Raw genomic sequence first — 17,467 nt, 5'->3', positions numbered from 1 at the left:
TGAGGGACTCCATTTGAGCCAGAAATCTGACCTGGAGACGGAAAAGTGAATTGAATGAAATGAATGCTTTATTGTCATTTTTACACAGACAGTGAAGAATGAGAGTTTATATGTTTGTGCAGTAAAACAAGAAGAGCATCAGCGTCTGTGTCCTAACTGATCCAGTTTCACAGAGTTTAAAGAAGAAGATCAACATCTACAGCAAAGACAGTGAAGCTCCACTGAAACATGCACAGTGCACTGAGACCAGACACTGTGTGATCAGCACATTATACAGTTTTCACTTCTAATACAGAGTCTCTGTTCAGGCTGGAAGCTCATTCAAAGACAAACTAAACATTCAGTGGAGTCTGACAGAGTTTTCATAGTCGACTGGACCTTCATCTTCCTCTTCAACACGCTGCACCTGTGAACAACAACACAACACAGTGGAGCTGAGTTTGACAGCAGAGACCAAACAGACTCCCAGATTCCCTCCCAGCTGAACCTGAAGGCACCACGGCTTCCTGTCTGATCTGCTCTTTACCTGAGTGGCTGCTGCACCTGAACGCCTCCCTGCTGGGCTTCTCTCAGCTGCTCTCTGCTTCACTGGAAAATGGAGCACAGAGTCTCAGGTCAGCAGTAAACTCCCAGTTTGAGTGAGTGAGGCTGAACTGGTGTGGGAGTGGATGTTCTCACCTGCAGCTCTGATGAGGAGAACAGTGATCACAGTGAGGAGGAGGAGTTCAGCCACACGCATCAGCAACATGATGAAGGTCAGAGCAGAACCACCTGAAGCAGCTGTGGAGGAGACGAGAGCAGAGACCAGTTCTTCACATCAACAACAACAAACTGAACCAATCAAAGACATGAAGCTGCACATGAGTTCAACATAAAACTGCAGTTTGTCAGATCAAGAACAGATCTAAATTGTTCTCTCTGTTTCTCACCCGACGACCGAGGGCTGAAGGGGAACTGGTGTTTTTTCTCAGAGAAGCCCCCCGTCACTTCACATTTCAGGAAGTCATTGAAGTAATTTGATATGAAATGAGTTTGTAGAAAGCTGACAGTGGCTGAGCAGCCAGACTGTGATGTCTTCAACCCTCCATGATCTTCACCTACAGGGTTACCTCCAAACAGCCACCTCACTTTGTCTTTACAGTCATTCCGTGCAGACACAGAGCAGGTTAATATCACATTCTCATCGACCTTCTCTTCAGTCACTGATGGAGACAACAAGAGAGAAATGAGCTTCATCACTGTAATAATCAGAATGACTGAGATGACTCAGTGTTTTGTTCTAACTCATAGTTTGATTGAAATACTCACTGGTGACAACAGACAGATCAACCACAGAGAGTAGACCTTGTTGTCGTCCTGGTGTGTCGTCCTGTGTGCAGCCGTACCGACCAACATCCTCATATGAGACGTTCTTCAGAACCAGAGAACAGTTCTCAGTGAGTCTCAGTCTGTCTGACTGAGTCTGACCCAGTACAACCAGGTCTACAGATGACTCTATCGACTCAATGAAGGCCCAGTTTGTACCGTTACATTTACCCTGATGATCACTGATGTTTCCACAGGGCAGAGTGGCTTCATCTCCATCTCTGACAACAACAAGCTCCAGTCCATCTGAGGACAAGACGAGAGAGAAACATCAACAAATAACTGAAATATGAAAATCCAGCTCCATCACGTCCTCCACCACCTTCACCTGATAGGACACTTGTCTCTGTGCTGGGACACCACCTGTAGCACAGAACCAGAGCACAACCGCCCTCTACTGAAGGACCGTCAACACTACTGAGCTCCTCTACCACACAAGCGGTGGGAGCACCCAGGCTCTGCAATAAGCTTCCTACCCACATAAAAACTGCTGAAGATGTCTTGCAATTTAGGTCTTAGCTCAAGATCTACCTATTCTCTTTGGCCTTCAACGCGGGTTAATACAGGAAACTCTTGTTATGTATGCTGTGAAACTGTTCTTTTGTGTATGCATGCAACTACAGCAACTTAAACTTGAACTTGATTCTGTGAAGACTAGGCACGTGTAATGTCATGTCGTCAACAACCTTCTGTTCAGTCACTGATAGAGACAAGAGAGAAATGAGCTTCATCACTGTAATAATCAGAATGACTGATATAGGAGCCACATACGTTTATTTGTCTGTCTTTTGAGGTTTATGTCAGGTCTCCACGGGTGGCAGTATAGCGTTTCCTTTATCATCACGGGGCAGGAAGTCAGGTGACGCATGGGGTGGAGGATCACGCGGTTTTTACCGCTCGCCACGCTCACTCCTTTGTTTTCCAGCCACAGCACTTTATTAGTTTCTTTTGCATTAATTCAGTAATATTTTGTTGTAACTTTTTTGTTTATTAAACGGGAACCTCACCCAACCTGGACCAGCGCATTGGACAGTGTTTATTGAGCGCGTCAAAAACAGTCTCCCACTCCCATGCAGAGTGACTACAAGAGGGCAGGATAGTCGCTATAACTGAGATGATTCAGTGTTTTTTTTCTAACTCATAGTTTGATGGAAATACTCACTGGTGACAACTGACAGAAAAAACGCAGAGAGTGGACCTTGTTGTCGTCCTGATGAGTCGACCTGTGTGCAGCCGTACAGACCAGCGTCCTCATGTGAGACGTTCTTCAGAACCAGAGAACAGTTCTCTGTGAGTCTCACTCTGTCTGACTGAGTCTGACCCAGTACAACCAGGTCTACAGATGAGGACAATATTGATTTAAAGAAGGCCCAGCTTGTACCATTACATTTAACCTGATGATCACTGATGTTTCCACCGGGCAGAGTGGCTTCATCTCCTTCTCTGACAACAACCAGCTCCAGTCCAGTGACAGCTGAGGAGAAGACGAGAGAGAAACAACAACAAATAACTGAAATGAGAAAATCCAGCTCCATCACGTCCTCCACCACATTCACCTGATAGGACACTTGTCTCTGTGCTGGGACACCACCTGTAGGACAGAACCAGAGCACAACCGCCCTCTACTGAAGGACCGTCCACACCACTGAGCTCCTCTACCGCAGGTTTGTTATTAACTTAAAGGAATAGTTCACCAAAAAATGAAATTCAGTCATTATTGGCTCACCCTCATGCTGATGAATACTGAGTTTTATATGACAGTCAATGGGGCCCGACACAAAGACGTCCATGAAACTACAAAAAAAACATTTTATATTCCTCCACACTCCTTGTCCACTGCAATCCAAGTGTCCTGAAGGGAGATAGTCCAGAGTTTACTGGGAACAACGTCATTTAGGACATTTTTACAGCCTAAACAGTCCTGTATTGAATTTGCCTGGGGCGCCCTCTCACGTTCACACTACGCACACGGACGTGACTGGACTTGCCTAAATGAGTCATTTTGGGTAAACTCTGGACTATATCCCTTCAGGACACTTGGATCGCAGTGGACGAGCAGTGTGGAGAAATATTAAATGGTTTTTTGTAGTTTTATGGACGTTTTTGTGTCGGGCCCTATTACTCTCATATAAAAAGGTTTTCGTTGGACTACGAACCGGCCTCCCGGGTCTCCAGATCCACTTTGAGGAATAAAAAACTACTCCGGAGTATTCATCAGCATGAGGGTGAGTCAATAATGACTGAATTTCATTTTTTGGTGAACTATTCCTAACTTGATTTCATTGTGACCTGTGCAGCACATTCAATCTCTCTCTCTCTCCCTCTGTCACACACACACACATGCCCGTCTTTTAAAGGAAGTTAGCTCATCAATGATCAATATTCGACGTTTTAAATCAGACATGAACAGGTGAACTCAGAGCTGATCACTGTGATGGATAACGGAAGATACAGGTTAACAGGAACTAAAAAAAAGCTGACACTGGCTCTTCATCAGTTCAGATTATCAGCATTAGTTATTGATCACTGCAGCTGTCTGATGTGTAAACATGTGATGAGGTCGTTAACAGAGAACAGGAAACTGTTTCCTCACCTGGGACCTGAAGCAGCAGCATCACAATCAAAGACGTTTGAATCCACCTGAGTTCAGCCATGGTGCGTTTGTGTGTCCGTCTCTTCATCAGTTTGTGAACTGTCGCCTGACGGAGGAAATCACTCAGTATCATCGGTGGTGAAGAAAGAACCACTTCCCTAAAGTGTGTTTGTCATCATGTGCCTTCGTGCCCTTTGTTGCATGTCATTTCCCTTCTCTTTGCTTCTCAATTTCCTGTCTCTCTACTGTCCAATCAATTTAAGGCAAAAAACCCCTCTCCGCCAAAAAAAATAAAGTTGCACAAAAACACCACTTCACAACCACATTGACATCACAGTAAAAAGACCAGGGTGAGGAAAAGGAGTCGCGCATGTAGTTGTGCAACTGTTGTCGTCCCTGAACACAACTGAGTGAAGAGTTGTTGTGAATGTTTGTCATGTGATGTAAATGCAGCAGTGGGTCAAACAGGCCGTCCACCAGACTGAGACACCTGCAGCTGGAGCTACAGGACAGTGAAGGTGGGAAACTACAGAGATGAGGATGATTTGTTTGTTTTTTTCTAAATTGTGGCTTTGTGGTTACAGCTCATTTTGTTCAGAGAATTAAAGGTGAAGTATTTCAACATGTGTGTGTGAACAGGAGCAGCAAAGCTGTGTTTTATTGTCTGGACTCCTGGGAGATTCTGGAGGTTTGGAGGTGGAGTTTGAAAAGAAGAGGACCCAGAATCCAGCCCTGAGGGACTCCGCCTCATTTTCCCCAAAATAATTTCTTCCTACAAAGTGAACTGGAGCGATAAATTTGAGATGGAGACATTCATTCATCATTCATTTTCTATACCGCTTATCCTGCACTAGGGTCATGGTTGAGCTGGAGCCTATCTCAGCTGACTTGGGGCGAGAGGTGGGGTTCACCCTGCACAGGTCGCCAGTCAAACATTCACACTCTCATTCACACCTATGGACAATTTAAAGTCGCCAATTCACCTAACCTAAGGAAGTAAAGAGTACCCGGAGAGAACCCACGCATGCACGGGTAGAACATGCAAACTCCACACAGAAGGGCCCCAGCCGGCTGGCGGGTTTGAACCCAGAAGCCTCTGGCTATGAGGTGACAGTGCTAACCACTGCACCACCATGCCGCACAAGAGATGGAGACAGAAAAAGTAAATGATGAAAGTGTCACAGTCAGTTACACATAACCAAAAACCACAGAATGTGCAACAAAAGTAATTTATTACGAAAAAAAAAAAGCAATAACACTGAAGAGCTCTGGCAGTCCAACAGAAAATGATCATACAAAAGATCAATGGGCGGGAAAACAGGACGTCATGGAAAGGAACAAAAATGGTCTCTGACCAAAAATGCAGACAAAAATAAGAAGATTCAAATCGAAGAAACACAATCTCCAAAAACCAAGAACCCACACGAACACAGAGGGTGAACGGAGTGAAGACAGAGTAAAAAGACAGAAATTAATTACAAACAAGACACAGATTTGGGAGACAGCGACAAAGCTAGACACAACAGTGCAGGTAGAAGGAGACTTTTAAAATAAAGTAGAAACTCAAACTAAACAGAGGATATGACAGAGAGTTTATAAGTTTGTGCAGTGAAACAAGAAGAGCATCAGCGTCTGTGTCCTGACTGATCCAGTTTCACATTTCATTTCATTTAATTTCTTTATTTATTGAATTGGGACAGTGCACATTCATCAACACTGACGCATTAAGCATCAGTGTAAATGTGCCGGACTTAGCACAACTGCTAAATTTCAGCCGCACATAGTTTAAAGAAGAAGATCAACATCTACGGCAAAGACAGTGAAGCTCCACTGAAACATGCACAGTGCACTGAGACCAGACACTGTGTGATCAGCACATTATACAGTTTTCACTTCTAATACAGAGTCTCTGTTCAGGCTGGAAGCTCATTCAAAGACAAACTCAACATTCAGTGGAGTCTGACAGAGTTTTCATAGTCGACTGGACCTTCATCTTCATCTTCCTCTTCAACACGCTGCACCTGTGAACAACAACACAACACAGTGGAGCTGAGTTTGACAGCAGAGACCAAACAGACTCCCAGATTCCCTCCCAGCTGAACCTGAAGGCACCACGGCTTCCTGTCTGATCTGCTCTTTACCTGAGTGGCTGCTGCACCTGAACGCCTCCCTGCTGGGCTTCTCTCAGCTGCTCTCTGCTTCACTGGAAAATGGAGCACAGAGTCTCAGGTCAGCAGTAAACTCCCAGTTTGAGTGAGTGAGGCTGAACTGGTGTGGGAGTGGATGTTCTCACCTGCAGCTCTGATGAGGAGAACAGTGATCACAGTGAGGAGGAGGAGTTCAGCCACACGCATCAGCAACATGATGAAGGTCAGAGCAGAACCACCTGAAGCAGCTGTGGAGGAGACGAGAGCATCAATACAACAACATCACTACACAGGACAGCAGGGTGAGCAGGTAGAGTGTTTTTATTTGATGTTTTGCTGTGGTATGATGTTATGCAACAAAAACCGAGAGAGCCATGACTCAAGTATTAGATTGATATATACACAGGTCAGGTTTCCTGTGTTGAGTGAGTCTAGTGGGTCCGGTAGATGACGAGCCACCCAGTGATCAGCAGGAACTCAGATCTACGATCCTACAACTTGATTTACCCTCTGCCGTGTGGTAGCACTGGACTGGTACCAGCTCCAAAACACACACACCACGCTTAGAGTGCACTCTCACTTAATACACTTTAATCAATCAGACCCTCATCTGATTTGGACCAGAACTTGATTTCACACAAATACTCCCTCTGGTCAACCGACACTGATCTGGAGACTGATCAAGGGCCCAGTTTGTTATTTTTCATACTGTGTTTTATTGTTATGGTGCCGTCCGTCTTCGGTGCGTCTCACTCTGCGACTCTCCAAATAAAATAAATTATGAAAAGTTGCCAATGGGAACATCAAGACAACCATGTTGGAATTAACTGAAGACAAAAGAATGGCCTTGTTTTGTGCTGCAGACTTGATTTTGGATGCATCGTTGAAGGTAAGACCACCTGAATGTTTTTTATTCTTATTATTTGTTTAGATTGTATATGAGGTTATTTTTTCTGCATGCCGTTGCGAGCAGCAGTCTCAGCTTGTCAAACGTCTTTTTACTCTGGTTTTGATAGTAAACTAACGTAGTGATACGTTCTATGAACTTCATAGGCAAGTCAAGTGTTGATTTGAGATGCTAAATTGATCAAACGCGGTAGACTGGCTGAGGGAATAAAATAAATATGACCACTCCCACTGCCATTAAAGACAAAACTGAACTATTTTATTGAAGAGAAGACGCGGGCACCAGTCGGGTTCTGGCTGAGATTTCTGATGAGCTGTTGAAGGTGAGCGTCGTCGGTTTGAAACAGAACTATGTTGTTGAAGCGTTGTGATGCAGTTTTTGTGTTGTCTAAGACTTAGGCCCGTTGACCTTTTTGTTAATGCTCTGTTTTGTTTGTGTTTGCCATGTCTTCCTCTCAACAAACTACCTTGTTTTTACTCACCTGGGTTTTTGTAGTCTGCATCTGGGCCCTGTATTTTTCCCCGAACCATGTTTTCTTTGTCTCCAGATGCTGAACTTTTCTTTCCTGTTATAGGGAAAGAAATCCCTAAAATGAGCGACTGCAGTTTGTGAGATCAAGAACAGATCTTCATGTTCTCTCTGTTTCTCACCTGACGACCGAGGACTGAAGGAGAACTGGTGTTTGTTCCTAGAGGAGCCGCTCGTCACTTCACATTTGAAGTAATTTGATATGAAATGAGTGTTTAAAAAGCTGACGGTGGCTGAGCAGCCAGACTGTGATGTCTTCAAGTCTCTGTGATCTTTATCCACAGCTTTACCTTTAAACAGCCACCTCACTTTGCCTCTACAATCTCCATATGCAGATACAGAGCAGGTTAATGTCACATTCTCATCGACCTTCTGTTCGGTCACTGATGGAGACAAGAGAGAAATGAGCTTCATCACTGTAATAATCAGAATGACTGAGATGATTCAGTGTTTTGTTCTAGAACACAGTTTGATGGAAATACTCACTGGTGACAACTGACATAGCAACCTGAGAGAGTGGACCTTGTTGTTGTCCTGATATGTTGATCTGTGTGCAGCTGTACAGACCAGCGTCCTCATATGAGACATTCTTCAGAACCAGAGAACAGTTCTCTGTGAGTCTCAGTCTGTCTGACTGAGTCTGACCCAGTACAACCAGGTCTACAGATGAGTATGATGACTCTAAGAAGATCCAGTTGGTACCATTACATTTAACCTGTTGATCACTGATGTTTCCACAGGGCAGAGTGACTTCATCTCCATCTCTGACAACAACCAGCTCCTGTCCAGTGACAGCTGAGGACAAGACGAGAGAGAAACAACAACAAATAACTGAAATGTGAAAATCCAGCTCCATCACGTCCTCCACCACCTTCACCTGATAGGACACTTGTCTCTGTGCTGGGACACCACCTGTAGGACAGAACCAGCTGCAGGTCAACCGGACCTTCATGTTGCAGAGCCGGCCCACTCTGAGCTGTGCAGCACATTGACTCATTCAGTGCCAAAAACAAGTTTCTAAGAGTTTTTGTTTTTTTCACTGTTTACGCTTAAGGGCGCCCTTCCCCACCTTGTGACAAATTTCGGTGTTCCTGTGATGAAAGGAAGCCATGTGATCTCGAGTGCTACATGTGACCACAAGAAACTGTATCTATCTGACTGTAGCAGCCAACCGCGGCTTACACTCCGTACACCGGCCATGAACGGACCGAACCGGCCGTGAAAGGACGGCCAGAAGCCCTCTGATCGCGTCATCACGTAACCATAGAAAACAAGTGCCTCATCAAACCTAAGAACCCTGGTTGAACCCTTTGTTTTCATGTAGCTAATCAAAGTCTTACGTATTCACAATATCAAAACAAATTGGCTCTCCGACAACATGAGCGCACCATGTCCTGTATCAAAGGCAAAGCCGAATTTTTTCTTTGATCCACCATCCCACTAATAAAAAAAAGATTAGCCTCTTTAGGTCATTTGAGAGAGAGACAGTCAGACAGAGAGAATCATCGCAAAGTCAAAAATAGTTGAAAAATAAAAGGTTCAAAAGAGAGTTCTACTTGAAAATGTCTCCTTCACTTTCCTTCTTCTGTCCTCCACAGTATGCCTATTTGGCAAACATACTGTGTATTGTATTTTTCTGAACATTTATCGTATACATTTTGTGTAAAGTGACCCTGCGATTCTTATTATTGTAATGAATTTTGTAAAGTGTATCGAGACCATGTTGCACCATGGTGATTTTACACTTTAAATAAACTAAACTAAACTTTAAACCTATTTTTCTCAGAATTATCCTCCCAGAATGCTGAATTTGGAGAAAACATGCTGTATTCAAATGATGATAACTAAAAAGTGGGACATTTCTTTCCCTGGTCAAAGTAGAGAGCCTCCCCTTTCATTTGAGATATTTCATGTCATTTTAGTCATAGCAGAACATATTCTGTGGCTGTTTGAAAAGTAGTAGAAATCCTCAAAAGTGCTGGCACTGGCTGTACACAGAGGGAAAAAACTCTGGCAGTGAATGAGTTAATTAATTATCTCTCTCTCTCTCTCTCTCTCTCTCTCTCTCTCTCTCTCTCTCTCTCTCTCTCTCTCTCTCTCTCTCTCTCTCTCTCTCTCTCACTTCATCAATTCAGATTATCAGCATTAGTTATTGATCGCTGCAGCTGTCTGATGTGTAAACATGTGATGAGGTCATTAACAGAGAACAGGAAACTGTTTCCTCACCTGGGACCTGAAGCAGCAGCGTCACAATCAAAGACGTTTGAATCCACCTGAGTTCAGCCATGGTGCGTTTGTGTGTCCGTCTCTTCATCAGTTTATGAACTGTCGTCTGACGGAGGAAAACACTCAGTATCATCGGTGGTGAAGAACGAGCCACTTCCTCAAAGTGTGTTCGTCATCATGTGGGCTGAGCAAAGGAACTCTTCATCTGTGGATTCATCGACAACCCAAAGGGGACGACGACGGAAACTTTACTGACGATGGTATCAGCTGTGTTTCATGCTGTGTCTGATCTCACAGTCAGTTTGTGACGCGTTTGACTTAAAGTTAAGAAGAAAAGAGGGCATTTTTGTTCCCCCTTTGTTTTCTGAGAACTGAGCAGGGAGGAGGAGGTGTGAACAGTGACCACATGAACATCAGAAACAGAAACAGTTGGCAGCAAGTGTTAAGAGTCAAGGCATGACGACCACAGACCACAAACACAATTTCACAACCACGTTTACATTGTCTTAAAAAGACGAAGGTGAGGAAGAGGAGTTGTGCAACTGTTGTTGTCCCTGAACACAACTGAGTGAAGAGTTGTTGTGAATGTTTGTCATGTAACGTAAATGCAGAAGTGGGTCAAACAGACTGTCCACCAGACTGTGACACCTGCAGCTGAAGCTACAGGACAGTGACGGTGAAAAACAACAGGTTTGGAGGTGGAGCTTGAAAAGAAGAGGCCCCAGAATCCAGCCCTGAGGGACTCCGCCTCATTTTTCTCAATATTTTCTTCATACAAATTGAATTTGAGCAAGAATTTAGGGATGGAGACACTAAAGGGAAATTAATTAAACAAATGCTTTATTTTCTTTGTACAATGGCGATTGAATAATGAGACTTTATAAGTTTGCAGAGTAAAACAAGAAGAGCATCAGCGTCTGTGTCCTGATTGAACTAGTTTCACAGAGTTTAAAGAAGAAGATCAACATCTACAGCAAAGACAGTGAAGCTCCACTGAAACATGCACAGTGCACTGAGACCAGACACTGTGTGATCAGCACATTATACAGTTTTCACTTCTGATACAGAGTCTCTGTTCAGGCTGGAAGCTCATTCAAAGACAAACTCAACATTCAGTGGAGTCTGACAGAGTTTTCATAGTCGACTGGACCTTCATCTTCATCTCCCTCTTCAACACGCTGCACCTGTGAACAACAACACAACACAGTGGAGCTGAGTTTGACAGCAGAGACCAAACAGACTCCCAGATTCCCTCCCAGCTGAACCTGAAGGCACCACGGCTTCCTGTCTGATCTGCTCTTTACCTGAGTGGCTGCTGCACCTGAACGCCTCCCTGCTGGGCTTCTCTCAGCTGCTCTCTGCTTCACTGGAAGACTTTACTGTGCGTTCACATCCAAAAGCGTCGGGAGCGTTTAGGCGGCCAGAAGTCATTCATTTTCAATGGAGACTGGCGTCTAGGGCTGGGTATTGTTGAGAATCTCACGATTCGATTCGATTTCGATTCATTAGGTCACGATTCGATTCGATATCGATTCGATTCGATATTGATTGAAATGCTTCGATATCGATTCAGTATCAAGCAGAAATACACAAATAAGAGTACCAGATTTTTTTTTTTTTTAATAATTATTTGTTTAGTTTCATGCCTTATGAACAGCCATAGTATAACTCATAGCATAACAAAATATGACACTGCTTTAACACTGAACTACAGTGCAGCTAAATTTAAATTAGGCTATGTGTTACTTTCCTCTTGGAAAATAACTCATAACATTTTGAGTAATAAAACAATACAAAACAATATTATTAATAATAGCCTACTGCACAACTGAAAATATTGTAGCGACCCCGCAGTAATGTTCTTGTTATGATGTTTAAGTTCTGTGATTTCTGACTGACTGTCAATGTGTATGGTACGGGCAGGTGGGATGAGAAACTGAGGGGCTGGGGTGAGTGTGAGGAAGACAGAGTCCTGTCTGTGTGTAGGTGAGTGAGTGAGGAGGAGCAGAGGAAGAAGTGAGAGCAGCTGTCAGATAAGTTTGTGTTATGTTGTTGACTTGTCGTCGGGTCTGACGCTACAATATCAATAACAACGTGTGCTTAACACAAGGGGGCAGTTGTCGGTCTGACGTTAGCTTTTTCGCGGCACGGAGAAAATCAGAAGATTGCTGAATCGATATTGAATTGCAGAGAAAAGAATTGCAATGCATTGCTGAATCGATATTTTTACCCAGCCCTACTGGCGTCGGGAGCGTCGACGCGCGAAGGAACGTCACCAGCGTCAAATTAGAAGTTGAGAGAAGTTCAACTTTATGCAAATGAGGAGCGTCGCAGCGGCGGCAGACCGGGAGTCTCACAGTGGGAGAAATTGAGAGCGTCTGAGTGGACACATCTTCCGCACTGCTTGAAAGTCCCGCCCCTTTTGGCCACCGGCCGCTGGAGTTGAACAGAGTGTTGAAAGCGTCTGCTGCCCATGCTGCTGACGCTCCCGACGCTTTTGGTGTGAACGCACCATTAGACTTTAGACCTTTATTGTCCCTCTAGGGAAATTCTTTTTCACATGACCATTTCTTAACCTTTCATTTGTCCATGTTTGTACTTGTACATTTTTATATTTTTTATATATATATACATACATACAGTATATATATATTTTTTTATTTTATATATATTTATATGTCTTTCTTTCTTTTATATTTCTTGACTACTTTGCTCTTTAACTTGTACACTTTGAGCTGGAGATGTTGTTGCAACAGGTCAGAGCAGAACCACCTGAAGCAGCTGTGGAGGAGACGAGAGCAGAGACCAGTTCTTCACATCAGATCCAACAAACTGAACCAATCAAACATCAAACTCAGGTCGGTCATCATTTGTACGTTTCCGTCAGAAATGAAAAGTCAGAGAAACGTCTACATCTGCAACTACAACCTCACAGGAAGAGTCCAGTGTTGTGATCTGATGTGTTTGTAAAGAGCAAAAAAAAACACACAACAATGATGTGAATCTACAAACACTGGATAAATGTGAAGTTTCCACCTGGTTCATCTGTTGCTCCGTCTCCACCTGGTCCAGCTGTTGCTCCGTCTCCACCTGGTTCAGCTGTTGCTCCGTCTCCACCTGGTCCAGCTGTTGCTCCGTCTCCCTTTGAATCCACTGAATGTGAATGAAGATAAAAGAGAAACAACAGAAGATGAGAAAAGGTGTTTAAGTTCTTTAAAGTTGTGCATCAGCAACATGATGAAGGTCAGAGCAGAACAATCTGAAGCAGCTGTGGAGGAGACGAGAGCAGAGACCAGTTCTTCTCATCAGATCCAACAAACTGAACCAATGAGAGAGAAATGAGCTTCATAATAATCAGAATGAGTGAGATGATTCAGTGTTTTGTTCTAACTCATGGAAATACTCACTGGTGACAACAGACAGATCAACCACAGAGCGTGGACGTTCTTTTCCTGATGTGTCGTCCTGTGTGCACATGTACAGACCAGCATCCTCACGTGAGACGTTCTTCAGAACCAGAGAACAGTTCTCTGTGAGTCTCAGTCTGTCTGACTGAGTCTGACCCTGTACAACCAGCTCTACAGATACGGAATATATTGACTCAGCGAAGATCCAGTCTGTATTCCTACATTTAACCTGATGATCACTGATGTTTCCACAGGGCAGAGTGACTTCATCTCCATCTCTGACAACAACCAGCTCCTGTCCATCTGAGGAGAAGACGAGAGAGAAACATAAACAAATATGTGAAATGAGAAAATGCAGCTCCATCACGTCCTCCACCACCTTCACCTGATAGGACACTTGTCTCTGTGCTGGGACACCACCTGTAGCTCGGGTTGCGGCAGACCACCGGCTTCTTTTTTCTTGCCGCAGTGCGGTCAAGAGTTAATGCTCGTGACGTGAGTCCGGGGCAGCAGGCTTTCAGAGGTTTGGTACATTTACAAGAACTAGCAGAAAATAGAAATAGACCCGGCCGCCGTCGTCTGTTTTGAGACTCAGCTTTTATTTGAGAATTTACGGTAGCCTACATATGACAGTATGGAGTCATCTTTTTTAAATAATGCTCACAGTCTCAGAGGGTGGGTGTACTAGAATATGCCTTTTCCTCGTCCATTCTTGAAAAAACAGTACGTTAAAACATACTAACTAGCGTTTACAAGCTACTGCGTTTCAGACGTTTTGCTTCCAGCTAAGCCCCGCCCACCCGGATGTTTACAATCTGTGAAGGGGTCTATAATAATAATAGGGCTACCTCTAAGCAGCCACCTCACCTTTACACTCATTCAGATTAGTTCTGTTGTCAAAACAAGCTTTATTCAGCTACGACTCCTCGCCAAAATCAAACCCTATCTGGTTTCAAAGGACTTAGCGAGTGTTATACAGGCTTTTATTAGGTCAAGACTAGACTACTGTAACTCTCTGTATGCTGGCCTTGGGCAGTCATCCCTCCACCGGCTTCAACTTGTCCAAAACTCAGCTGCCCGTCATTTAACTGGAAAGAGAAAAAGGGACCATATCACACCGGTGTTGGCCTCTCTACACTGGCTTCCTGTCAAATTTAGGATTGATTTTAAGATTTTATTGTTTGTTTTTAATATCTTAAATGGCCTAGCCCCACCCTATTTATGCAACCTTTTAAGCTTTCAAACTGCAGCTAGAGTAATGACATCATCAAATCAGCTTCTCCTGGAAGTTCCTAGAAAAAGATGCAAAAGTAAAGGTGACAGAGCTTTTGCGGTGGCAGCACTAAGGCTCTGGAATAAGCTTCCTACCCACATAAAAACTGGTGAAGATGTCTTGCAATTTAAGTCTTTGCTCAAGACCTATTCTCTTCGGCCTTCAACGCGGGTTACACTAATACGGGAAACTCAGTTATGTATGCTGTGGAACTGCTTTTTTGTGTATGCATGCAAAACTGGAGTCTGAATGTGTTTTGAAATTATGTGTCTGATATGACTTGTACAGCACTTTAGTCAACAACGGTTCTTTTTAAATGTGCCATATAAAAAAGCGTGAACTTGAACTTGATTCTGTGAAGACACAGAGCAGTGTAATGTCACGTCGTCTCAAACCTTCTGTTCAGTCACTGATGGAGACAACAAGAGAGAAATGAGCTTCATCACTGTAATAATCAGAATGACTGAGATGATTCAGTGTTTTGTTCTAACTCATAGTTTGATGGAAATACTCACTGGTGGTAACAAGCACACCAACCATAGAAAGTGGACCTTGTTCTGATGAGTCGACCTGTGTGCAGCTGTACAGACCAGTGTCCTCACGTGAGACGTTCTTCAGAACCAGAGAACAGTTCTCTGTGAGTCTCAGTCTGTCTGACTGAGTCTGACCCAGTACAACCAGGTCTACAGATGAAGAGAATATTGACTCAAAGAAGGCCCAGTTTGTACCGTTACATTTAACCTGTTGCTCTCTGATGTTTCCACAGGGCAGAGTGACTTCATCTCCATCTCTGACAACAACCAGCTCCTGTCCAGTGACAGCTGAGGAGAAGACGAGAGAGAAACAACAACAAATAACTGAAATGAGAAAATCCAGCTCCATCACGTCCTCCACCACCTTCACCTGATAGGACACTTGTCTCTGTGCTGGGACACCACCTGTAGGACAGAACCAGAGCAGAACCACCCTCTACTGAAGGACCGTCCACACCACTGAGCTCCTCTACCACAGGTTTGTTATTAACTTAAAGGAATAGTTCACCAAAAGATGAAATTCAGTCACTAGTGACTCACCCTCATGCTGATGAATACTGCAGAGTAGTTTTTTATTCCTCAAAGTGCATCTGACCTGGGAGGCCGGTTCGTAGTCCAACGAAAACTTTATAGAGTAATAGGCCCGACACAAAAACATCCATGAAACTACACAAAAACCATTTAATCTTCCTCCACACTGCTCGTCCACTGCAATCCAAGTGTCCTGAAGGGAGATAGTCCAGGCTTTGATCATGTTTATTGAGGATGTAAAGTCGGCGATTTTAACATTGGGGTCTATGGAGAATGCTGCTTTCTGACACCAGCCCCCAGAGGAAGCCGAGGGGATTGCAGTTTTTTGAACACGGAAGTGAGCTTCACTTCTCAGACCAACAACTACCCCCTTGGGGTGAGTCAATATTGACTGAATTTCATTTTTTGGTGAACTATTCCTTTAAAATAAAAGACAAAAATTATTGAAATTCATAAAACTTGATTTCATTGTGACCTGTGCAGCACATTCATTCACTCAACCCCTCCGTCTCTCTCTTTCCCTCTGTCACACACACACACACACACACACACACACACACACTGACCACACCCTGTCTTTTAAAGCAGGGGTTCTCAACTAGTCTCACTCTGGGACCCACATTTTCCCATGGTCATTAAGTCGCGACCCACTTTTATAGAATTCAAACCAAGATTTTTTTTTAAGCCTTTAAAAACTCATTTTGCTTTTTATTGAGCAAACTGCATTTCAGAGCACATGAATGAAACAGAGGAGGACCATGACAACTGCATGTATGGAAGTGAATAAAAAAATATGAAACTGCACAAAATGGAGACGAACAAAACGATATATTTGACTTCTAATGCATCTCTGCATTCAGAGCATGTTCACAAAAGTGAATAAATATCAAATTGCACAAAATAAAGACCCACAAAACAAAACAAGATTCACTGCATTCAGGCCACATTAATAAGAAACTGAGGAGGACCATTACAACTGCATGTGTTCATGTGACGCATGCCTTTCAATATAAGTTATTTTTCAAAATAAAAGACATGTTCAACATCAGATGTGCATTAAATATTATTTACTTTTTTGACCAGCTGTCCGCGACCCACTTTTGGGTCCCGACCCACCAGTTGAGAACCACTGTTTTAAAGGAGGTTGGCTCATCAATTATCAATATTCCACATTTTAAATCAGACATGAACAGGTGAACTGACCGACTGTGGTTCCTCTCTCTCAATATCATGTCAATTCAGATAATAAACATTAGTTATTGATCACTGCACCTGTCTGATGTGTAAACATGTGATGAGGTTGTTAACAGAGAACAGGAAACTGTTTCCTCACCTGGGACCTGAAGCAGCAGCGTCACAATCAAAGACGTTTGAATCCACCTGAGTTCAGCCATGGTGCGTTCATGTGTCCGTCTCTTCTTCAGTTTGTGAACTGTCGCCTGACGGAGGAAAACACTCAATAATATCATCTGTGGTGAAGAAAGAACCACAGTGGGTCAATGGCCCACCGGGCATTGCCCGGTATGCCCTATGGCCAGTCCAACCCCTCCTTCTCTCTCTCTCTCTCCCTCTGTCACACACACACACACTGACCACAGCCCGTCTTTTAAAGGAAGTTAGCTCATCAATGACCAATAATCCACATTTTAAATCAGACATGAACAGGTGAACTCAGAGCTGATCACTGTGATCGATAACTGAAGATGCAGGTTAAAAGGAACTTAAAAAAAGCTGACTGTGGTTTCTCTCTCTCTCTCTCTCTCTCTGTTCATCAATTCAGATAATAAACATTAGTTATTGATTGCTGCAGCTGTCTGATGTGTAAACATGTGATGAGGTCGTTAACAGAGAACAGGAAACTGTTTCCTCACCTGGGACCTGAAGCAGCAGCGTCACAATCAAAGACGTTTGAATCCACCTGAGTTCAGCCATGGTGCGTTTGTGTGTCCGTCTCTTC

At 43.7% G+C, this 17,467-nt stretch overlaps 2 protein-coding genes across 2 annotated transcripts; both read right to left on the bottom strand.

The window, feature by feature from the left end:
- Positions 1–340: 340 nt before the first annotated feature.
- Positions 341–9,881, bottom strand: LOC311007098 (matrix-remodeling-associated protein 5-like; the record flags this gene model as incomplete). The annotated part of the gene is made up of 7 exons (XM_084000185.1): positions 9,767–9,881; positions 8,027–8,335; positions 1,309–1,611; positions 1,110–1,202; positions 679–780; positions 527–588; positions 341–406 (listed from the first exon to the last, which is right to left on the bottom strand). Exons 1-7 carry the CDS (start codon positions 9,852–9,854, stop codon positions 341–343), a joined length of 1,023 nt encoding a protein of 340 aa, XP_083856311.1. The 5' UTR covers positions 9,855–9,881.
- Positions 9,882–10,589: 708 nt separating this feature from the next.
- Positions 10,590–16,992, bottom strand: LOC311007841 (contactin-1-like). The gene is made up of 5 exons (XM_084001198.1): positions 16,844–16,992; positions 14,962–15,267; positions 13,174–13,476; positions 12,803–12,919; positions 10,590–10,950 (listed from the first exon to the last, which is right to left on the bottom strand). Exons 1-5 carry the CDS (start codon positions 16,977–16,979, stop codon positions 10,937–10,939), a joined length of 876 nt encoding a protein of 291 aa, XP_083857324.1. The 5' UTR covers positions 16,980–16,992; the 3' UTR covers positions 10,590–10,936.
- Between the last annotated feature and the right edge of the window lie 475 nt (positions 16,993–17,467).

This window comes from Trachurus trachurus (genome assembly GCF_905171665.1).
Source record: "Trachurus trachurus genome assembly, chromosome: 24".
Classification (NCBI taxonomy): domain Eukaryota; kingdom Metazoa; phylum Chordata; class Actinopteri; order Carangiformes; family Carangidae; genus Trachurus; species Trachurus trachurus.
This window is presented reverse-complemented; position numbering and strand designations above follow the sequence as displayed.

Bases quoted from the DNA above. Each gene is read 5' to 3' on its own strand.
- LOC311007841 (XM_084001198.1), bottom strand. From the start codon at position 16,979: ATGATATTATTGAGTGTTTTCCTCCGTCAGGCGACAGTTCACAAACTG. The intron at 15,268-16,843 runs GTGAGGAAACAG...TCTTCTCCTCAG, and splicing joins GCTGCTGCTTCAGGTCCCAG to CTGTCACTGGACAGGAGCTG. The intron at 13,477-14,961 runs GTGAGTATTTCC...TCTTCTCCTCAG, and splicing joins TGGTGTGCTTGTTACCACCA to ATGGACAGGAGCTGGTTGTT.